Source organism: Lepidochelys kempii, chromosome 4 (genome assembly GCF_965140265.1).
Source record: "Lepidochelys kempii isolate rLepKem1 chromosome 4, rLepKem1.hap2, whole genome shotgun sequence".
Lineage (NCBI taxonomy): Eukaryota > Metazoa > Chordata > Testudines > Cheloniidae > Lepidochelys > Lepidochelys kempii.
This window is the reverse complement of record NC_133259.1, coordinates 14,328,623-14,349,794: the sequence shown is the minus strand read 5'-3', so window position 1 is coordinate 14,349,794 and position 21,172 is coordinate 14,328,623. Positions and strand designations below refer to the sequence as shown.

At 39.1% G+C, this 21,172-nt stretch overlaps 1 protein-coding gene across 4 annotated transcripts in view; it reads right to left on the bottom strand.

The window, feature by feature from the left end:
* The window catches only part of BMP2K (BMP2 inducible kinase), a 108,587-nt gene that overhangs the window by 57,913 nt on the left and 29,502 nt on the right, over positions 1–21,172 (bottom strand). For 3 of the 4 annotated variants that reach the window (XR_012158433.1, XM_073340471.1, XM_073340472.1), the window contains exons 2-6: positions 17,730–17,848; positions 10,466–10,571; positions 4,678–4,820; positions 4,121–4,242; positions 1,406–1,487 (exon numbers count right to left, since the gene is read on the bottom strand). Coding sequence is in view for 3 of the 4 variants with exons in the window: in XM_073340471.1 (XP_073196572.1) it covers positions 1,406–1,487; positions 4,121–4,242; positions 4,678–4,820; positions 10,466–10,571; positions 17,730–17,848 (572 nt within the window). In the remaining variant the exon portion in view is untranslated. Of the gene's footprint in view, positions 1–1,405; positions 1,488–4,120; positions 4,243–4,677; positions 4,838–10,465; positions 10,572–17,729; positions 17,849–21,172 lie in introns of those variants that run through there. The other variant, XM_073340473.1, reaches the window with a different exon arrangement.

Sequence of the window (21,172 nt, the reverse complement as noted above, 5' to 3'; positions counted from 1 at the left end):
CTAATAAGGATCTACCCTAAAATTTAGCTCCCACGGATATAAGGCACCCACTACATCAACTTAACTCCACTTCTGTGAGAGGCATAGTGCTTAGTTTGACATAGTTAGGGCAACACAGCATCCATGTAGACGCTACATTATTTACATAATAATGTAAATATTGGGCTGTGCGTCCCTGGGTAGAGTGGGGCTGCAGCTGCGAGCCCCGCATTGCCGACAGCTCAGGCTGTCAGCCCCAAAGCCCCAGATGTCAGTACCCCACAATGCCCCACACAGTTAAGTCGGTGGAAGCACTCCTAGTGAGGACACACCACCGACAGAGGGCACAATATGGACATGAAAAGCCCCATTAATTACTGTGGTTGCTATATGTCGACCTAACTTAGGTTGACTTAATTTTGTAGTGTAGATTTGCCCTTAGAATGCACATTAGCTACTCATGTTAAACAAATTCTTTTCCACCTTGTATTTAGCTGCAAAACTCTGGATACACACTACGATAAAGAACTCGTGGCACCAAATCTCAAAGCCAGATCTCCCCACTCACAGGATCTCAAGGCCCAGATTCCAGCCTGAGCTCAAATATCTACACTGCAAATTTCATAACCCCACAGCCCAGCTCAGTTGACCTAGGCTAGCTGTGGCCTCTGCATATCTTTCCCAGACCTGAAGAGCTCTCCATAGCTCATAAGCTTGTCTCTTTCACCAATAGAGGTTAGTACAATAAAAGAGAGTGGCTCATCCACCTTGTTTCTTTAGCAACTAAAAGATGTTTAACGAACAGTACCAGCCACTCATTACAAATATTTATTTTTGTATTACATACCTTATTTTCTCATTGTTACTTTTCTGATTATATATAGTGTAATAATCAGCAAATATAGCACTCTTCATCTTTAATGCACTCTGCAAATATTCACTATACATCATTAGTGACAATAAAATCTTATTTTTCACACTGAACTAAACATCGCTGATAGGACTGAATGCACAGGAGCTGGTCACCTATTCAGTCTGTCTTATTTAAATCATACTTAAACAGGTTTCTGTTGAAGCCATTGTTAACAACTGAGTCAGAGCGAGGGAAAATACTGATGTTACCTACATTTTGCACTAGTAGGCTAAAGAAAAAAAAATACTAATCTAAATAATAATTCCCCTTTTACAGTACATCACGTATGCCAATAATTTTCTGTAGGAAAAGGCAAAGCCATTATCTACAGCTATTTCTCTTTATCACCATTTCCCACACACTACTTCTGCTGCAAGAAGCCACACCTTATTCTCTCACTGCAAAGCCTTTATTTTGTATTTTCTGAGACGTTAACTTCCCTTTTATCAATTTTTTACTCTTAATAAAGCAGAACAACTCTACAAGAATTAGACCACCTTTTATATTACTTACCCAAATATCTGCCTTGGTAGTAACTGGTTTTCCTCCATAAAGATTAATCATTTCAGGAGCTCTGTATGACAGTGTTGTATACCTAGCAGAAAATAAGTAAAGTGGAACTGAGATGAAATGGAAGATTTGCAGTATACCTTTATTAGCCACCATTCATAAGCTAATATACACTAATCATTTTTAATATGGGTAATTGCCCACTACAGATTACTTATACACTATGTAAAATAGGTTTCAGAGTAGTAGCCATGTTAGTCTGTATTCGCAAAAAGAAAAGGATTACTTGTGGCACCTTAGAGACTATCAAATTTATTTGAGCATAAGCTTTCGTGAGCTACAGCTCACTTCATCGGATGCATTCAGTGGAAAATACAGTGGGGAGATTTATATACATAGAGAACATGAAACAATGGGTGTTACCATACACACTGTAATGAGAGTGATCACTTAAGGTGAGCTATTACCGGGGGGGGGGGGGGAGTAAACAAGGGGAAATAGTTTTACTTTGTGTAATGAACCATCCACTCCCAGTCTCTATTCAAGCCTAAGTTAATTGTATCCAGTTTGCAAAATTAATTCCAATTCAGCAGTCTCTCGTTGGAATCTGTTTTTGAAGTTTTTTTGTTGAAGAATTGCAACTTTTAGGTCTATAATCAAGTGACCGAAGAGACTGAAGTGTTCTCCGACTGATTTTTGAATGTTATGACTGGGAGTGGATGGGTCATTACACAAAGTAAAACTATTTCCCCTATTACCCACCCCCACCCCCCTCCCACCGTTGGTAATCGCTCACCTTAAGTGATCACTCTCAGTACGATGTGTATGGTAACACCCATTGTTTCATGTTCTCTATGTATATAAATCTCCCCACTGTATTTTCCACTGAATGCATCCAATGAAGTGAGCTGTAGCTCACGAAAGCTTATGCTCAAATAAATTTGTTAGTCTCTAAGGTGCCACAAGTACTCCTTTTCTTCTTACTATGTAAAATAGTAAGTCATTACAGCATTCCTGTAAGCAACAAATGATGCTGTGTGGATTGATCATTGACCATCTATGCGGACATGGCAGTAGATATGCTGCTCATAGCTCAGCAAAAGTTTTTTGTTTTATGGAAAGAACCTTTTGCTGTTTTTCTATACTCTTAGAAGAATTACAACAAGTTATAACTATTGCAAATCAAATACACCAAGTTTATGAACACAAAAAAGTTTGTCTAAAGGTATCAAACTTGAACACCTGATTTTAATAAAATCAGGGAAATGATAAATATTTAATTCTTGTTATAGATTATCTTCAAAAGCAGCTACGAAAAAACTATTTCCAAATTACACCTTAGATTGTGGCATTTTAACGTCTCTTATTTTTTGATATTTTGCTCACACTACTCTAAAGGTATACACATTAACAGACCAGTCTCTTATTGAAGTTCTAAGCAACATGAAGCTAATGCTGGAAATATGGAGCATGAAAAAAGAAAGATGGAGCTAGAAAAGCCAAGAGTGATTTTTTTCATAGCAGTATGTCTACTATTTTTTGGTAACTTTTCTTGAAAAATTTTGCAGTCAAAGCCAAACCCAGATGCTGAAGTTACATCTTTGAACTGGTTTCAGAGTAACAGCCGTGTTAGTCTGTATTCGCAAAAAGAAAAGGAGTACTTGTGGCACCTTAGAGACTAACCAATTTATTTGAGCATAAGCTTTCGTGAGCTACAGCTCACTTCACTGAACTGATTCTTGCTAGTTAAAAACTAAGCATATTCCAGGGATATTGAGACTCATATTAGCAAATAACAGTGTGTTTATAAAATGTAACATATCATTCCCAAATGTATGTATCTTAAGTAGTAGTTTCAAAAAGGTGTACATTTATTTTCCATTTAAGTTCTGAATAATACATAGTTACTCTTCAGCACCAACCATCTTTAGCAGGCAAACAAACAAACAAATTTTAAACTTGAACACATGCACAATTTCTCTGATTAAACAGAGTGGAAATGACGTGGATCTTACTAGATCCATCATTAGGACAGATCTAGACCTTAGTAAGTTAGTATGAAGCCTTTTTCCAGTGTCAGCAATCATGCAGGCTGATTGAGCCTGTTCTTATTAGTTGTCTTTCAATAGCACCCAGATGTCTCAACAATGTGCTAACAAACTTGCACATCAAATAACTTTGAATCTAAGGTCTCACAATTCTGTAATTAACAACATGTTGGTACAATAGTTCACGTGTATGCTGTAAACTGCAGGTCAGGGGCCTAAACAGGAATGAAGCAAGGCTTAGAACACTGCAGGTTCTTAGGGGGAAAGAGCCAAGAGAGTACAAGTATCACAAGATTGCATATATTCTAAGTTTAATGTATTACCTGGAGGCATCAAACTTTTTGTAATTAACACTCTACTGTTAGTGTATTCACTTTAAATTTTGCAGGAATTGCCTGTAGGTTAACTGAAATAGCATCAACATTACCAGGTATTCCTACTATCTTGCTATGCCTATTTTAGGTATTTGCATAGCCCTGATCACTACTAAGGAAGTGGTTAACAACAGGAACGTATCTTCAGGAGTTGTGCACTTAAATCAACCATCCTGAACACTAATTTGTTCCTAGCTAGTCCCTTACGTTTCCATTAATGTACATAACATATAATAAGTTCTGTGCTGCTAAGAGAATTAATTAGTGCTTACAAATAGCTGTTTAAGTGAACTTACTTTTTAATTTCTTCTTCAACTACATTAACACCATCTTTCTGAGGATTAAGGAATTTGTTAGTGGCACTGCCAAAGTCACAAAGGACATAGTTTCCATTGTCATTCAACAAAATATTCTCTACCTTAAAAGGAAAAATGAAACAATCAGGTAAATTGACAAACTGAAAGACAAAAAACAGTGTAGTGTCCAATTTTATAGAAAGCAGCTAAGTCTTCCCTCTAATTTTCAGTTAGTGTTAACAAACCTGTCATGTATTAATATTCTGAACATTCTAAAGAAATTTAGCATTAATAGTAAAACAATAACTTCATCATTACCTCATTAGGTCACCAGTAGTGCCAAAATCTATTCTACAAGAATGTGATGCCTAACCTACCTAACGTTTTTCATTTAATCTTCTGGGTACGGTTCTGCAGACAGACTTTGTTCTTCTCCCCATATATAAGTGGGCAGCTTTTGCACACTATGAGATGTCCTCCACATTACAAGTCATCTTTTGTCGGCTGCTCAATAGCAGCAAACATTTCAGCTCATTACCTTTTAGTGGAACTCTTACCTTCAGGTCCCGGTGAACTATTGGGGTTTTGCAGTGATGCAACCTGGCAACAGCTTCACAGGTGTCACAAAATATCCTCAGCACTTCTGGCTCAGTAAAGCCTGTCTGAAGTCTCTGATTCATCTGATTTACGACTTGCCCCGCTACAGCAGAAACATAACTTTGTAAAAGTAACAACTCTTTTTAACGATCTTTCAAAATGTTGTGTGGCCTTGAATCTAACAAAGTGTGTTTCTATTTAAAACCTTATCTATATGCACTCAAAATGTTTCAACCTCTTGTCAAAAAATTAAACAAGTTTTTAATCAACCACTCTTGCTGTTTTTCAAACAGGGCTAATACACCCCCATCCCCCGTACATCTACAGAACAGACAAAGTTAATTACCCTTAATTTTATTGATTCCTAATAAGAATCCACTGCTCCAAACAGAAGGTAATTCAGTGTCCAATCCCACTCAATGGTGGCAAAAGGATCTTTGGGAACTGAAATCTGAAACCTCCCCACACGAACACACTTGCTGACCTTCGCCAAATCCAAAGCTGAGAAGACCCAAAAACTACAAAAGTTGTTATAATTTCAAAGTATAGAAAATAAACCACTATTATGCAGATGCCACTATTGCAATATTTGACATCTGACACCGCTTCTTCACCTGCCTAAACAAAAACTAGTTGATAAATATAAGAAAAGTATGTCCTCAGAATTATAGTCATATTAGGGAGGCAAGTCAGAAATCTGTTTTTTTCCCTCCTCTCTTGGATTCACTGTCCTAGACAGGAGTCCTAATTCATGAGAAGTAACAAACATTCATTATCACTCAACCACCATATAGGGAAAGTAATAAAAGTACCAGCGCAAAGAGTATCACAATGACAGAAACAGTTGTAGAGGGGGAGGGATAGCTCAGTGGTTTGAGCATTGGCCTGCTAAACCCAGAGTTGTGAGTTCAATCCTTGAGGGGGCGATTTAGGGATCTAGGGCAAAAATTGGGGACTGGTCCTGCTTTGAGCAGTGGGTTGGATTAGATGACCTCCTGAGGTCCCTTCCAACCCTGATATTCTATGATACTATGACACATTCTAGCTAGGCTTAAAGGTATGGGGCTGCATGCAGGAATCAATAGGTGAAAATTCTTTGGTCTGGTTTTTTATACAGAAGGTCAGACTAGATGATCATAATGCTTCCTTCTGTCCTTAACATCTATAACTCAGGAGAAAAAAGCAACCACTGAGTAACTGCCAGAAATTTGAATTAATCACATTAGAGAGATGCAATGGAGACTATTCAATAGTCTTTGAACTCAAGATTTCCACATGCAGAAGGAATAATTTTCTTGAACACAAAATTTTATTTTTTAAAATGTACATCTTTATCCTGAAAAGCATTGACAGCTGACAGATCTGTTGCCCAAGAATTGCTATCTGAAGAAACCAATTCACCTTTTCTATTTCAGAAAGAATAGATTGAAAAAAAATCCTGTAACACTGTGATTTGGTCAGAGAGGACTGATGGTTCTCCCTCCACTATGTTACATATCTCTGGCAGAATAAGCACCAAATTCTCAGAGGAAATTCTTGGATTATTGGTAATCTCTGGTGATCATGGAGTCATTTCTAGCATTATATTCCGTTAAAGTGGAAAAAATAAAGGAAAAACTGGTTTCCCAGAGGCAACTCCCTTGTAAAAGGATCTCACGGAGAGCGAAAGAGAAAACATCTATTATCTTCAGTGCAGGCAGACATACTGGAAGGAAGGTGCAGTTAACTCAGCAAGTGTGCCAGCAGGGAGAAGTTCAGAAGGAAAAGACTGTCTCCATTAGGTCGATTCCGACACCAATACCTATTAATTATGACTTCAAAGCAGTGGATCAAATGAGAAATACATTTATGCTCTCCATTAATTAGTAGCTTAATTTTCTACTCCATCTACACTGCAATCAAGTTAAACTTACATTTAGAAACAGCAGTTTTTGAATTGCTCACCATATTATTCTCATGCTATACTTAGAGCCCTTCATTTTCAGTTATTTTATTTTATTTTTCCCAGGAATTTATCTGTGTTTATTAATACAATGACAAAAACAGATGAAAACTGGAGGAAAAAACTATTAAATTTTATGGACAAATACCGGTATTTATTTTGGTGGACACAAGGACGGGGCAAAAGTATTGAGTAGATTAATGCTTTGATTAATAGAATTCAATGTGGTTTGCTACAGAACTAAAACAACTCAAAGCACAATGCCAACTGTGAGTTTAAGAAAACAATATACCTCTAATCCCAAACTAAAACTTTTAATTTGAATAAACAGTTTACTGTTATAGACTTAAAACTATTAGCCTATATTTACTTTAGTAACTGGGCCACAGCATTTGCACTGTATACACTCAACTTCATTGGTTTTCCTTGTTGTTTTTTAAACTTTTAAAGTTTTTTAAACTTTTCTTATGTTCTGAAATGTATTCTGATACAGATTTTCCCGTCTTTAGTGTGTCAGAGCTTTAAACCGTTATCTGCTAACAGCCTGAAATGTGTACATGGTGGGCATGAGATACATTCAGATGCATACGCACTTCAGGAGCTTGAACGTGTGCCTGTTCGTTTATTGTGTGCATCTTCTAGACTAATACATAACCTTACTTCAACAGGCACCTTTGCATATACACAAACAGACTAATGTATTATCGTAATACATATCTCATGCAATGTATTGTATTTTCCTAATAAAACAAGTTATATTTTATATATAGATATGAATGATCCAAACGTAGGGTGAAAATCAGAAAAAAAAACCCGAATACTTATTGTAAAACCTAGGATTTTTTTTTATTTGTAAAAATCAGTTTAAACCGAAAATGAAGGGGCTTAGTTATACTACACATAGAATACTATCTTTTATGAGATTATGAGCCTTACTTTCAGACGCTAGGAAGCATAGCGCCCATTAGTTACAAAACCACATTTCTTAGAACATAAGAATGTCCCTACTGGGTCAGACCAAAGGTCAATCTAGCCCAGTACCCTGTCTTCTGACAGTGGCCAGTGCCAGGTGCCCCAGAGGGAATGAACAGAACAAGTAATCATCAAGCAATCCATCCCCTGTTGCTCATTCCCAGCTTCTGGCAAACAGAAAAAAAAAATAAAGTAATATCAGTTTAGTTAACTTATATTAATATCAGCAAGTGGACAAGCCATAAATTTTTAAGATTTTACTTACTGAAATTTAGATGTTTAAATCTCAGAAGTGTGCAAAATCAAAACACGACTCAAAATTTGAGCTGAATTGAGTCAATTTTTACATGAACAGCTGCAATCTATACTTATACTATATAAACATATGTTTAAAAGACACTATCAAAACTGTTTGCAGTGTTGTTGTAGTTGTGTTGGTCCAAGAATATTAGAGAAACAACGTGGATGATCTGTGTGGAGCTCGAAAGCTTGTCTCTTTCACCAACAGAAGTTGGTCCTAGAAAAGATATTACTTCACCCACTATTAAAACTGCGAAGTCAAGCATTCAAAAGTCCTACTTATGCACTGAATGAGGCAGAGGCAAGGGCCTGAGCAAGGGAAGTATGTGATCATGTAATTAAAGGCTGTCTCCCCCTTGATGCATTTTGACAAACAGAAGCTGCACAAACAGCAACTTGAATTCTACTGTTTTTGTAATCTGAGTGCTCAACTTCACAAACTTAATATCCTTTTAACAGTTTTTTTCATGTAATTTCCTCAGTTTTCATTTTTTAAAAATCACCTAACATCATCACGTGCAACTGTACCAAGCTCCTGCATGGATTTTCAACAGGGTTTGAACCCAGAAGCTTCAAGTCCATGTCACAAATCTCGTCCATCTCAACTGAAATTAATGGAGTTACATCTCACTCGTTTTCTGTACCAACCTAGGTAAAATTCTGAGGCAGTGTAGCTAAGTGAATTAGACCTGGTCTGCCTTACTGGAGAAGTGACCTTGTGCAAACCCTGTAAGACCTTTTTATAAGATGGGAGAAGTGATTAAACCCTACCTTAAGAAGGGGGAAGGTATCAGGTCTTGTTCATTAAGCAATATGAAAAGAATTAGTATTAGTGGAAAAGCATGGTCTTCTGGCTCTCAGATCAGTGCCCCTTTTCCCTATCGAAAAGCATCTTTAGTTTAGGAGAACAAGAGCAATATTTAGTTTTAGTTCTGTACGCCTGCTTCAGAACAATGCAGGCGCTTTCTTAGTCTACATGATCAGCACAGAGATAAAACCATCGCCAAAACCACGTACATGATGGTGCAGAAAAGTCAAAGAACTATAGTTATCTATCTAAATTAAGTACAACAAGAGAAAAGGTAGCTGGAAATCTGAGGGTTACAGCAGACATTCCCTTTACCCTCAGCCAATAGGAGATGAAGTAAATTCAGGCTGTAAATGTTGAGCACAATGAAAGCATCACTCACGTGGCTCCCAAAGAGCATAGCTTTCTAGAAGGTTGCAGAAGCACACAATAGTGCACCTCACAGCAACAGTGAGAATACACACAAGCTACAATGACACAGAATCGGATTTGTCTTTCAAAACAGAGATCCAAGGATATCACATCAGGCAGTTCACAGAAGGCCAACTGACCAGCACTGGCTGAGTGCAGACAAAGGCCAAATACCCTCAAAGGGAAGGCACCTGAAGCATTTTAAGCACCTAATGCGCAGGCTTATGCAGAACATTTTATTTTCACATGAAGCAGACACAGTTACTTTGAAATCCAAGCATTTCTCCAGATTCACCGTAACTGGATCCTAACACTTCTCTACATTTGAGCTAAACTACTGGAATACATTTCTATACAAAAAAGGGGGAAAAACCCAAACTATACACCTCTACCCCGATATAACGTGGTCCTTGGGAACCAAAAAATCTTACCATCTTATAGGTGAGACCGCGTTATATCGGGGCAGGGAGAGGAACCACTCCCCGCCCCAGCTCACCTCCGCTCCGCCTCTTCCCCTGAGTGGGCTGCCGCTGCTCCGCTTCTCCCCCGCTCCCTCCCTTCCTTCCAGGCTTGCCGCGCCAATCAGCTGTTTCATGAATTTGGATATAACGAGGTAAAGCAGCCCCGGTCCCCGGAGCGCTGCTTTACCGCGTTATATCCAAATTCACGTTATATCGGACCGCATTATATCGGGGTAGAGGTGTACTTGTAAATTAAAGAAACTAAATATTTGAAAAAGAGGAAATGATTCTGAAGCCACTTGTATTGCCTAAAACAAAAAGAACTGTTATAGACCAGGACATGAGATACCATTATTTGGACCTCCATGGCCTCCACCCTCCACCGAATAAACTGATTTAAAACAATTTAAGGGATCAGGATGATGAGACAGCATGTAGCCTTTACAGTTCATTATCTGGAGCAGCAGTTTCATGAGTGAAAAGATATTCAGTTTTGCAAAGTCTTCATTCCCAAATCAATATACAAATATATTCTGAAATTTGTTAGAGGGAACAAGGACACTTTACATATTTATGTAAACATTTAATTTCCCCCCCCTCTTTTCTGGTCAGACCTTCATATAAAGCAGTGTAGGATGAGCTTTTCAATATTCCCAGATTCATTCTTTCTGGCACTTAAGAACAAAATCAAATGTGACAGTGTTTTCAGTGGTCTTGACCTTAATTAGGAAGATAATAAATGTGGTCTTTACCAAAATACATGTCACATTTTAGGAGATAACCCTGGACTCTAACTTTAAGAATGCTTTACTTATGTTCATAAAAAATAAGAACTCCAACAGTAGTTTACTTACCTCGACAATATTCCATTAAAATGAGCACCTCCCACACATTGTCACTAACAGAATTAACAGCACAGTCCAAATAGCCTACAATATTCTTGTGCCCAGAGAGTTCTTTCTGAAACCGGAAAAAAAAAAAAAACATCACATTTTGAATAACAAACGTTTAAATAAACTCTAGAAAGTATAAAGATACATCTATATAGAAGACTGGAGGATTCTTGGGATATGGAGTCTTTCATCTCTACACCATGCTTGAAACGTCCTAGGTAACTGTTGAAAAAACATTCTAATAGCTACTTAGGAGCTTATGTCAAGTGAGTAGGTGCCCACTACAATTCCCAGAGGACAGGTGCCCACTTCAAAGAAAATATTAGCAGTCAACCCCATCTTAGACTCAGCTAAGCACCAAGGATCAAATAGAGCATAAACATAATTCCTCCAAAAGAAGACTTAGATACCATGGGCAGGACAGCGTGAACATGCTTGGATTGCCACTATTTATGCTGCACCCGTGTAGGTAGTAAGGTTTAATTTACAGTGCTGTCAGTTTGGAAACTTTATAAACACTAAGCTCATGTCAAAAGAAAAATGTTCTCTGTTAATTTCATCATTAAGACAAACTCAAAAATGTTAAGATTTTGCAGCTATAATCATAATACACTGCAAACATTCATGGACTGTGTGTTACATTAAAAAGGACTAACGGACAATAAGCCAAAATTCAGGCAACTTGATCCATGCCTGACAGTTTCCACAGCTGTCACAGTCCTTGCTTCTAAGAGGACTAGTGGAAAGTTATGAGAGCTTTCCCTCACAAAAGGATGTGAGAGATACACCATATGAGCCTTCACTTGGTGCAGGAGCTTCTTTTTATAATTAGCGGCAAAGAGCTCCACCTCTAATGTACCCCACTAGAGAAAGACCTGATCAAGCAACTATTTATTAGGGTCCAAAACCAGCTCTTACTATGACAACATTCTCTTTTCCAGCTAGTTAAGTATCCAAAAGCAGTATATACTGGACATTTCCCAGTCCTACCTTCATAGATTCCAAGGCCAACTGGGTCTATTGCAGTCATCTAAGGTGACCTCCCATATAACATACGCTGTATAACTTCCCCCAAATAATTCCTGGAGCATATGTTTTAGAAAAAGATCCGATCTTGATTTTAAAATGGTCAGTGAGAAAGAATCCACTACAACCCTCAATAAATTAATTATTCACTATTAAAAATGTATGCCTAATTCTCAGTATTAATTTGTCTAGCTTCAACTTCCAACCATTGGATCATGCTATATCTTTGTCCGCTAGATTGAAGAGCCCATTATTAAGTATTTATTCCCCATGTAGGTACTTATAGACATAAACATATTACTCCTTAACCTTCTTTGTTAAACTAAATAGATTGAGCTCCTTGAGTCTATCACTCTAAGGCAGATTTTCTCATCCTGTAATCATTCTCATTGCTCTCTTCTGAACCCTCTCCAATTTTTCAATACTCTTCTTGAATTGTGGACACCAGAATTGGACACAGCATTCCTGCAGCGGTCACACCAGTGGCAAGTACAGAGGTAAAATTATCTCTCTATTCCTACCCTAGATTACCCAGTTTATGCATCTATGGATCACATTAGGCCTTTTGACCACAGCATCGCAGTGGGAGCCCATGTTCAGCTGATTATCCACCATGACCCTCAAATATTTTTCAGTCCCTGCTTCCCAGGATAGAGTTCCCCATTTTGTAAGCACGGCCTACATGCTTTGTTCCTAGATGTGTGCATTTAGTTATATTAAACCACACATTGTCTGTGCATGCTCATTTTACCAAGCAATCCAGACCACTCTGTATCAGTGACCTGTCCTCTTCATTATTTAATCGCTCCCTCAATTGTGGGTCATCTGAAAACTTTATCAGTAATGATTTTGTTTTCTTCCAGGTTATTGATAAATATATGCTAAATAGCGTAGAGCTAAGAACCGATCCCTGAAGGACCCCTCTAGATGCTTGATGATGATTCCCCATTTACAGTTACATTTTGAGACCTATCAGTTAGCCAACTTTAAATCTATTTAATGGGTGCTATGTTAATTTTTCATCTTTCTCGTTGTTTAATCAAAATATCATGCCGTACCCAGACAAATGCCTTACCAAAGGCAAAGTATATCACATCAACACTATTCCCTTTATTACTCAAGCGTCTAATCTCATTAAAAAAAGATATCAAGTTACTTTGACAGGATCTATTTTCCATAAACCTATGTTGATTGGCATTAATTATATTACCCTCCTTTGATTCTTTATTAATCAAGTTCCATATCAGGTGCTCCATTATCTTGCCTGGGATCAATGTCAGACTGGCAGGTCTATAATTACCCTTGTCATCTCGTTTACCCATTTTAAGTATTGACATAACATTAGCTTTCTGCCACTCTTCTGGAACTTCACCAGCGTTCCAAGACTTATAGAAAATCAACATTACCAGTCCAGTTCCAGTAAGCTCCTCAGTTAGCTCTTAAAACTCTAGGATGCAAGTTATCTGGGCCTGCTGATTTAAAAATCTTTAACAGTGGTTATTCAATATGCTCCCGAGATACCAGTGAAATGGAAAGAGTATTTTCATATGAGACATCATCATCTGTTTTTTCTCAAATGCAGAACAGAAATATGTATTGAACACTTTTTCCTTTTCTGCACTATTAATAATTCTACCATTGTCCTCTAATAATGGACTAAAGCCATTGTCAGGATTATTTTTGTAACTAATATACTTTTTTTAAAATTCATTGTCCATAACTCTGCAAGTGATAGATTTCTCCTGGTGTTCCTTTGTTCCCTGATAAATTTTCTACGAATTCTAGCTTTCGGTTTATATTGATTGCTATCAACGTCTCCTTTCTTCCATCTATTTTTTTTAATTATTATTTATAGCTGTCACTTCCCTTCTAAATTGGGTCAGTTTTCTAACCAATACTGCCTTCTTCCTTGATTGTGGCTTTTGGAACATCTAGTAAAGCGTTCTTAAACAACTTCCAATTATCATTCATAGGGATAGTTTTCCTATATAAAAGAATTAAGACCCTTGTCTTCCTATAGATTTATGGAGAACATGGTGGCATTGTCAGAATCAAGAGAACTTTTTGAAATACTGGTCTTTAATAATCCCTTTGATTAGGATCACTTGTCATGCTCTAAGGCAGAGGTGGGCAAACTATGGCCTGCGGGACCATCCTACCCGGCCCTTGAGCTCCTGGCGGCTAGCCCCCAGCCTCTCCCCCGCTATTCCCCCTCCCCCGCAGCCTCAGCTCACTGCTCTGCCGGCGCCATGCTTTGGGCAGCGGGGCTGTGAGCTCCTGGGGCAGCACAGCTGCAGAGCCCGGCCTGACCCGGTGCTCCATGCTGGGCTGCTGCCTGTCCTGGTGCAGCCACGCCGCCAGCCACCGGTGCTCCAGGCAGTGCAGTAAGGAGGCAGGGAGCGGAGGGGTTGGTAGAGGGCAGGGGAGTTCGGGGGTGGTCGTCAGGGGGTAGGGATAGGTGTGGATAGAGATCAGGGCGTGGATAGGGATCAGGGCACTCTGAGGGAGGGAAACAGGGTGGTTGAATGGGGGCGGGAGTCCCGGGGGGGCAGTCCAGAAGGAGGGGGAGGTTGGATGGGATGGCGGGGGGCAGCCAGGGGCAGGGGTTCTGAGGGCAGTCAGGGGACAGGGAGAAGGGGTGGTTGGATGTGGCAGGGGACCGGGGGGGGCAGTCAGGAAGGAGAGGGGGGAGTTGGATGGGGCAGGGAGGGGTAGTTAGGGGCGGGGAGGTCCAGGGGCGGACAGGGGACAGAGAGCGGGGGGTGGATGGGGCAAGGGTTCTGGGGGCAGTCAGGGGACAGGGAGAAGGGGTGGTTGGATGTGGCAGGGGTTCCCGGGGGGAGAGAGGGGGGCTGGATGGGGTAGCAGGGGGCAGTGAGTCCAGGGGCAGTCAAGGAGAAGGGGTGGTTGGATGGGGCAGGGGTCCCAGGGGGCATTCAGGAAGGAGACGGGGGAGTTGGATGGGGAGGCGGGGGGCAGTTAGGGGCAGGGGGTCTGGGGGCGGTCAGGGGACAGAGAGCGGGGAGTGGATGGGGCAGAGGTCCCTGGGGGGCCATCAGGGAACACGGGGATTGCATGGGGCAGAAGTCCCAAGAGGGAGAGGGGGGCAGACTGTCGGGGGTGAGAAGCAGAGGCCATGCCTGACTGTTTGGGGACACACAGCCTCCCCTAACTGGCCTGCCATACAATTTTAGAAACCCGATGCAGCCCTCAGGTCAAAAAGTTTGCCCGCCCCTGCTCTAAGGATCTTTAAAAGAGTTGTACAGTACATTTGAAAGATCTGTTGCTCACCAGGAAGAAACATCAGATCAAAGCCATGGACCCGTGAATATGCAGCCATATACAATATGCTTCATGTATTAGATGCTGTTCAGAATGGACTTGATACAATTATAGTAAGGGTAGTACATGTGGGTGTTGTGCGCCTTTCACAGAAATTCTGCCCTGGTTGTTGTAGCCTAGTACAGGACTGTTATGGGTTCTAAAGGATTTTCTGACCTACTTAAAAAAAAAAAAAAAAAAACTTCTGCATCCTGCATGTTTGCTTCACATCTACCTTTGTTATTTCTTTAGTTTAAATTCAACTATGAGCCAGCTAACGTGGGATGGATGTGGATCATGGGGAGGGGACAGGTAGAGTGCGGGGGCCCCAGGTTGTGTGGAGGTCACATGCGCCCCCCACCCTTTGTGCCCCTCCCATGAGGGCAGCGTACCCGAAAGAAATGATTTCTACTTGCACCACTGATACTAAGTGAGGGCACATAACCAAGCAGCTACACCCTTCATATTATTTCTATATTGTGTCTAGAGTGTGGGTTGGCGTAAAAAAATGTACCGTCTTACTTAAGATATCTACTCATTGCATATAGTTTAAAATATAAAGTTCTTACTGCTTTCTTCTCATGTAGAAACTTCAAAACTAAAATTAAACCAGGTTGGGGTTGGAGGGTTTTTTGCACATCAGAATGGTTTACCGGGTTCCAATCAGTTACACCTGTAGAACCAGACTGCAGACTAGATTGCTACAAGCTGAAAGTTAGAAAAGGCATTTGCATGGCACTGTTGTAGCCGGCATCGCAAGATATTTAAGTGCCAGATGCGCTAAAGATTCATATGTCCCTTCATCTTCAACCACCATTCCATAGGACATGCATCCTTCCTGATGATGGGTTCTGTTTGATAACAATCCAAAGCAGAGCGAACCGATGCATGTTCATTTTCATCATCTGAGTCAGATGCCACCAGCAGAAGGTTGATTTTCTTTTTTGGTGGTTCGGGTTCTGTAGTTTCCGCATCTGAGTGTTGCTCTTTTAAGACTTTTGAACGCATGCTTCATACCTTGTCCCTCCCAGATTTTGGAAGGCACTTTTGATTCTTAAACCCTGGATCCAGTGCTGTAGCTATTTTTAGAAATCTCACATTGGTATCTTCTTTGCATTTTGTCAAATCTGCTGTGAAAGTGTTCTTAAAACAAACATGCTGGGTCACCATCCGAGACTGCTATGATATGAAATATCTGGCAGAATGCGGGTAAAACAGAGCCAAAGACATACAGTTCTCACCCAAGGAGTTCACTAACAAATTTAATTAATGCATTATTTTTTAACAAGCATCATTAGCATGGAAGCATATCCTCTGGAATGGTGGCCAAATCATGAAGGGGCATACAAATGTTGAGCATATCTGGCACATAAATATCTTGCAACGCCAGCTACAAAACTGCCATGCTAACGCCTCTTCTCACTTTCTGGTGACATCATAAACAAGAAGCGGTCAGCATTATCTCCTGCAAATTGTAACCAAGTTTGTTTGTCTGAGCGATTGGCTGAAGTAGGACCGAGTGGACTTGTAGGCTCTCAAGTTTTACATTGTTTTATTTTTCAATGCAGTTATTTTTTGTACATAATTCTACATTTGAAAGTTCAACTTTCATGATAAACAGATTGCACTACAGTACTTGTATGAGGTGAATTGAAAAACACTATTTCTTTTGTTTTTTACAGTGCAAATATTAGTAATAAAAAAATATATCAAGTGAGCACTATATACTTTGTATTCTGTGTTGTAATTGAAATCAATATATTTGAAAATGTAGAAAACATCCAAAAATATTTAAATAAATGGTATACCACTCCTGTTTAATTGCACGATTAATGTTTTTAGATCGCTTGACAACCCCATTACAAGCATCATTTAGCCAGCAGAACCTTGATTGTCACATACAGTACTTTCAGAGCTTACAGTTAGAGTTCACAGATCTGGCAGAAAATTTTTTTTAGTTGTAAACAGAACACATCTGACACAGAAACAGACTAACTGTGGAAACCTACATTGCTATTTTTACCATCACTGTTACAGAATTATATTTTAGAACAGTTTTAATGTTACTTGTTACATGTAACACTTCAATTGTACGGGGAATTGTGATTTTGAGGTTTGGAAAGGAGGCGGTCAATGAGAGGATCTCTTTCACATGATTCACAAGGTAAAAAATTTAGAAGGATAAGGGATATGCTGTCTTACTGTTACTCTCTCTTTTTTTTTTTTTTTTGGGTAGTGTGCATATTCTCTTTTATACATGGAAGAGAGTTTGTCTTATAAGACTAGAGCAGTACATTTGCATGTTCTCAAACCTTTTAACTAGGAGTCAGAAGGTTGAAGAGCATGAACACATTAGCAATAGCTTTCAGGAAACAATAGCGTTCAGTGAAGAAATTCTAACATAGGCTATTGAGTACAAATAGAGATACTAATACTGAGATTGCTAAAAAATGAGTTTTAATACTGCAAGGTTGGGCCCTAAAGCATTTGCACATTGCCCCCGTGGCTTGTTGCATTAACACCAGCAAAGGTGCCTGCACTTGACCTTCACAAATCAGTCACTCCAGATATAATCCTGAATCAGAGATAAAGACTTTTACCCACCTCTTCATTCAGTATTATGTGTTTATATTTGCTGCATTTGTGGCTGCTGCTGAGATGCACTGAAATCATCTTTGAGAGAGAAGGGGTTCACAAGAGTTTCTCTCCAATTCTACTCCTTGACCAGCTAAGAGTAACTAAAGCACAATTCACACTCCATCTTCCAAAAGTAGAGGATATCTATATTCCTAATCTCACCCCTCTAGAAAAATAAAGCTGCAAAATTTCCATTCAAATCCATGCCTGCTGCATACCATCAAATAGTTGCTTTACTTACCATAATTGTTATTTCTCTTTTGCAAATGTTGAGGTCAGGCACGTTATTAACATACATTCGTTTCAATGCACAGCGTACTCCACCATGGGTACGCACCAGGAACACAGTGGAAAAGCCACCTGAGGAAAAAAATTACACAAAAGTTAGACCACTAGAATTTCCATTATTCCTTTAAAAATGTATCAAACCACGATAAAACATGATTTTTTAGAACACTTTTTTAATCAAGTACGAAATCACTGACACTTTGGTCCTCTTGTAATTGTACTTAATTGTTGGTTAACAATTTAAGGCAACTACAATATGTTATGCAGTGCTATTGCCTGAAAAATGTTTATTTCACATTAATGTTAGTTTGTCAACTCCTGCAGCTTGTAACTGTTGCCATTTGCAGATGACAATGAAACTTTTCTGAGAGGTTTAATCCAGGATGAACAGTGCCATGTTTTATATTTTTAGTTCTATACTTACAATTTTTAAGCTTGATATGGCAAATTCACCCCATCTTTCATCAAGTACACAACCTAAACTCAAGTTTAGGAAATTCTTTTGGCACCCTAGAAAGCTAGGGGGTAGGCAAAGTAGCTTGAGAACCGTAAAGATAAAGCCTTTAAAAAGGTCACAAACTTGAAAAAGATACTTGCTAATTGAATTTTGCACATAATGCAAGTGACAATTTAAACTTAATCTGCTTTTACTCTGTTGATCCCCTTGGCAACACATATGTACATATCCGAGAATGAAATTAAACTCTCCCTTCATCAGTCAAATCAGACCCCATCTAAAAGCAACACCATCAATACAAAATGCAAATTTCAGTTTCAAGTGTTACACACACTTGAGTCATCCTGTCAATTTTTGTCTATTTTTGTTTTTAGTTTTTCTCCTCACCTTGCTATGATAAGAATCATACAAATAATAGGTAAAAACAACTGTACAGGGAAAACAGTGAAACTGCATATGTACAAAATGCTTTCAAATACACTAAACCAACAAAAAACCCTTTTCCCTCTCTAATGTTCATTACAGTAATCTTCGGGGCTATTCGTAACAATAGTAGATTTGAAAACTATTCAAAAGTGTGATTTTCAAGTCTGTAGTGTCTTAAAGTCCACATCTTTCCCACACTTCTAGGCAAACTGTCTCAACTCAACAATCAGGGCTCTTCATAATTCACTACAATCTGATCATGAGTCTGAATACTCATCTCGGAATTATGACTCATCAATGCAGAAAATGAAAGGTTATAAAAAAAGGATGTAAATGCACAAATAAAAAATGAAATGCTTAACTACTATGACAACCATTTCTCCTATTCAAAAAGGCATAAAATTTTTAAATTACTGTAATATAATCCAGAAATTAATCCACCATTTAAGAGATATAATGGCTCTCTTGACAATTTGCACTGGAAAAAGGAGAGGGTGATCATATATGAAGACATCCTTAAAAACATTCTGGCAAATAGTTTTTAAAAGTTTTCTAGAAGTGTTAGTATGGGCCTCCCAAAAAACACAAGAGAAGGTATTTTGAGATACTGAAACTGTCATTGCAAATGTACGTCATGTAACATTTATGCTCTCTTTCACTATTTTACCTAAAAAATAGCAAATTAAGGGTGAAGCAATTTAAAATTGTTTAAATTCCTTAGGTGGGTGGTGTTTTGCGTAGGTTTTTTTTGTTTTTTTTTGTTTTTTTTTTAAGATAATCATGATTTAAATCCAGTTGAGACTTTGTAAAATGCATTTGAAAATGTGTACTATAATGAAATAACACATGGTGGTTTATTAAAATGCCTGAGAGTCTCTTACTTGATTTTTACAAAACTGTTATAGACAAAAACAAAATACTGAAAGTTAAGACTTTGATCCTGCAAGCACTTAAGCAGAGAGGTAATTTGTCACATAAGCAGTCCCACTGACTTTAATAGGACTACTCAAATGCTTGAAAGCAAAGCATGTGCACATATGCATTTGTAGCCTAGGAGTTGAAAATTTTATTTATTAAGAAATTTTCACTTAGAGGCAAAACATCCATCATTTCAAACCAAATTGCTTCACTGTTAAAAGTTATTTAAGAATGAAAACCATCAACACTGTTTTGCTGGCTAGAGGCTGCCTAGACTTTTGTAGCTATATTAAAAAAAGCATGAAACAGAAAAGCTTCTTAGGATAGTTTGAACAAAGAAACTCCTTTTTACATTTAGAAAAGAGAAGGGGAGAAAGTTACTCTCCTGAAAAACAAGGCATTTGTCCTTTAACGTACAAAGAGAAGTATCTTCAGGAAGTACCTAGTTAAGGTGTTTACACTTTTCGGTAGGCCTCTTGAGCAAATCATCTTTGAGCACTACTAAGAAAAGGAGTACTTGTGGCACCTTAGAGACTAACCAATTTATTTGAGCATAAGCTTTCGTGAGCTACAACTCACATGGTATGCATCCGATGAAGTGAGCTGTAGCTCACGAAAGCTTATGCTCAAATAAATTCGTTAGTCGCTAAGGTGCCACAAGTACTCCTTTTCTTTTTGCGAATACAGACTCACACGGCTGTTACTCTGAAATTTGAGCACTACTATTAGTCTAATTTTGAAGGCAAGTCATAATGAATGTTTAGATTATGGTTGTGAACTGCCAAAATGGCAGCAGTGGGAAAAGACTGTAGCCCCACAAGCCCTTCTGCTTCCCATTACCTATAAACAACAGTGCTGAGAAGAGAGACTGAGGAAGGCTAAGTTTGGGAGCCCACCACCAACCCATCAGACTTGGGCTCGTTGGAATCTTACCTGCTCTTAGGAGCCTCAAATGCTAGGCATGAGCATTAATAGGTTACTTTTGACATTTTTGGTGGCAGTGATAGCCCTGACCAGACTGTTTTAGTGAAAGCCTATTTTAGCTTTGCAGGGAGCCTGCAATAGCAGCTTTGAGATGTGTGAACATTGATCTCAGTTGGGAGTTAGCTCAGATGCCCAGTAATTTAAATGTCAACTTCGTTAACTACCTTTCTGCTGATCAAAGCATGTTAGAAAAAAAAAAAGGAGGAATCACGTCTACAAGTGTTAATTTTGTAGATTGCCTGCAAGGAGTGGGAGAAGGGGAAGGGGAGCCTCAAAATCCCATACCTCCAAGGGGCTCCTTTTTCCCTCTGCATCTATGAGAAAGGCAACACAGCTTCTTCCCACTTCACTGGGACCCGATCTGCAGTAGGAACTCAAAGGTCCCCTCACTGCCAGTACAGTTTACAGCAGCTGCACTACTCACAGCCTCTCTATTACCACGTTCTCTAACCCCAGTCCCTCCAGCCCTGAAGATGCATGGAGTTGGCAAGATTCTCAGAGCTGAACTGTTCTGAGGAATGCCTCTGAAGCATACACACGTACTTCAAGAGTGTCCCTCAGTTATAGCCAACCCTATCATTCTCCTGAAACTTATCTCAAACACAGAGACC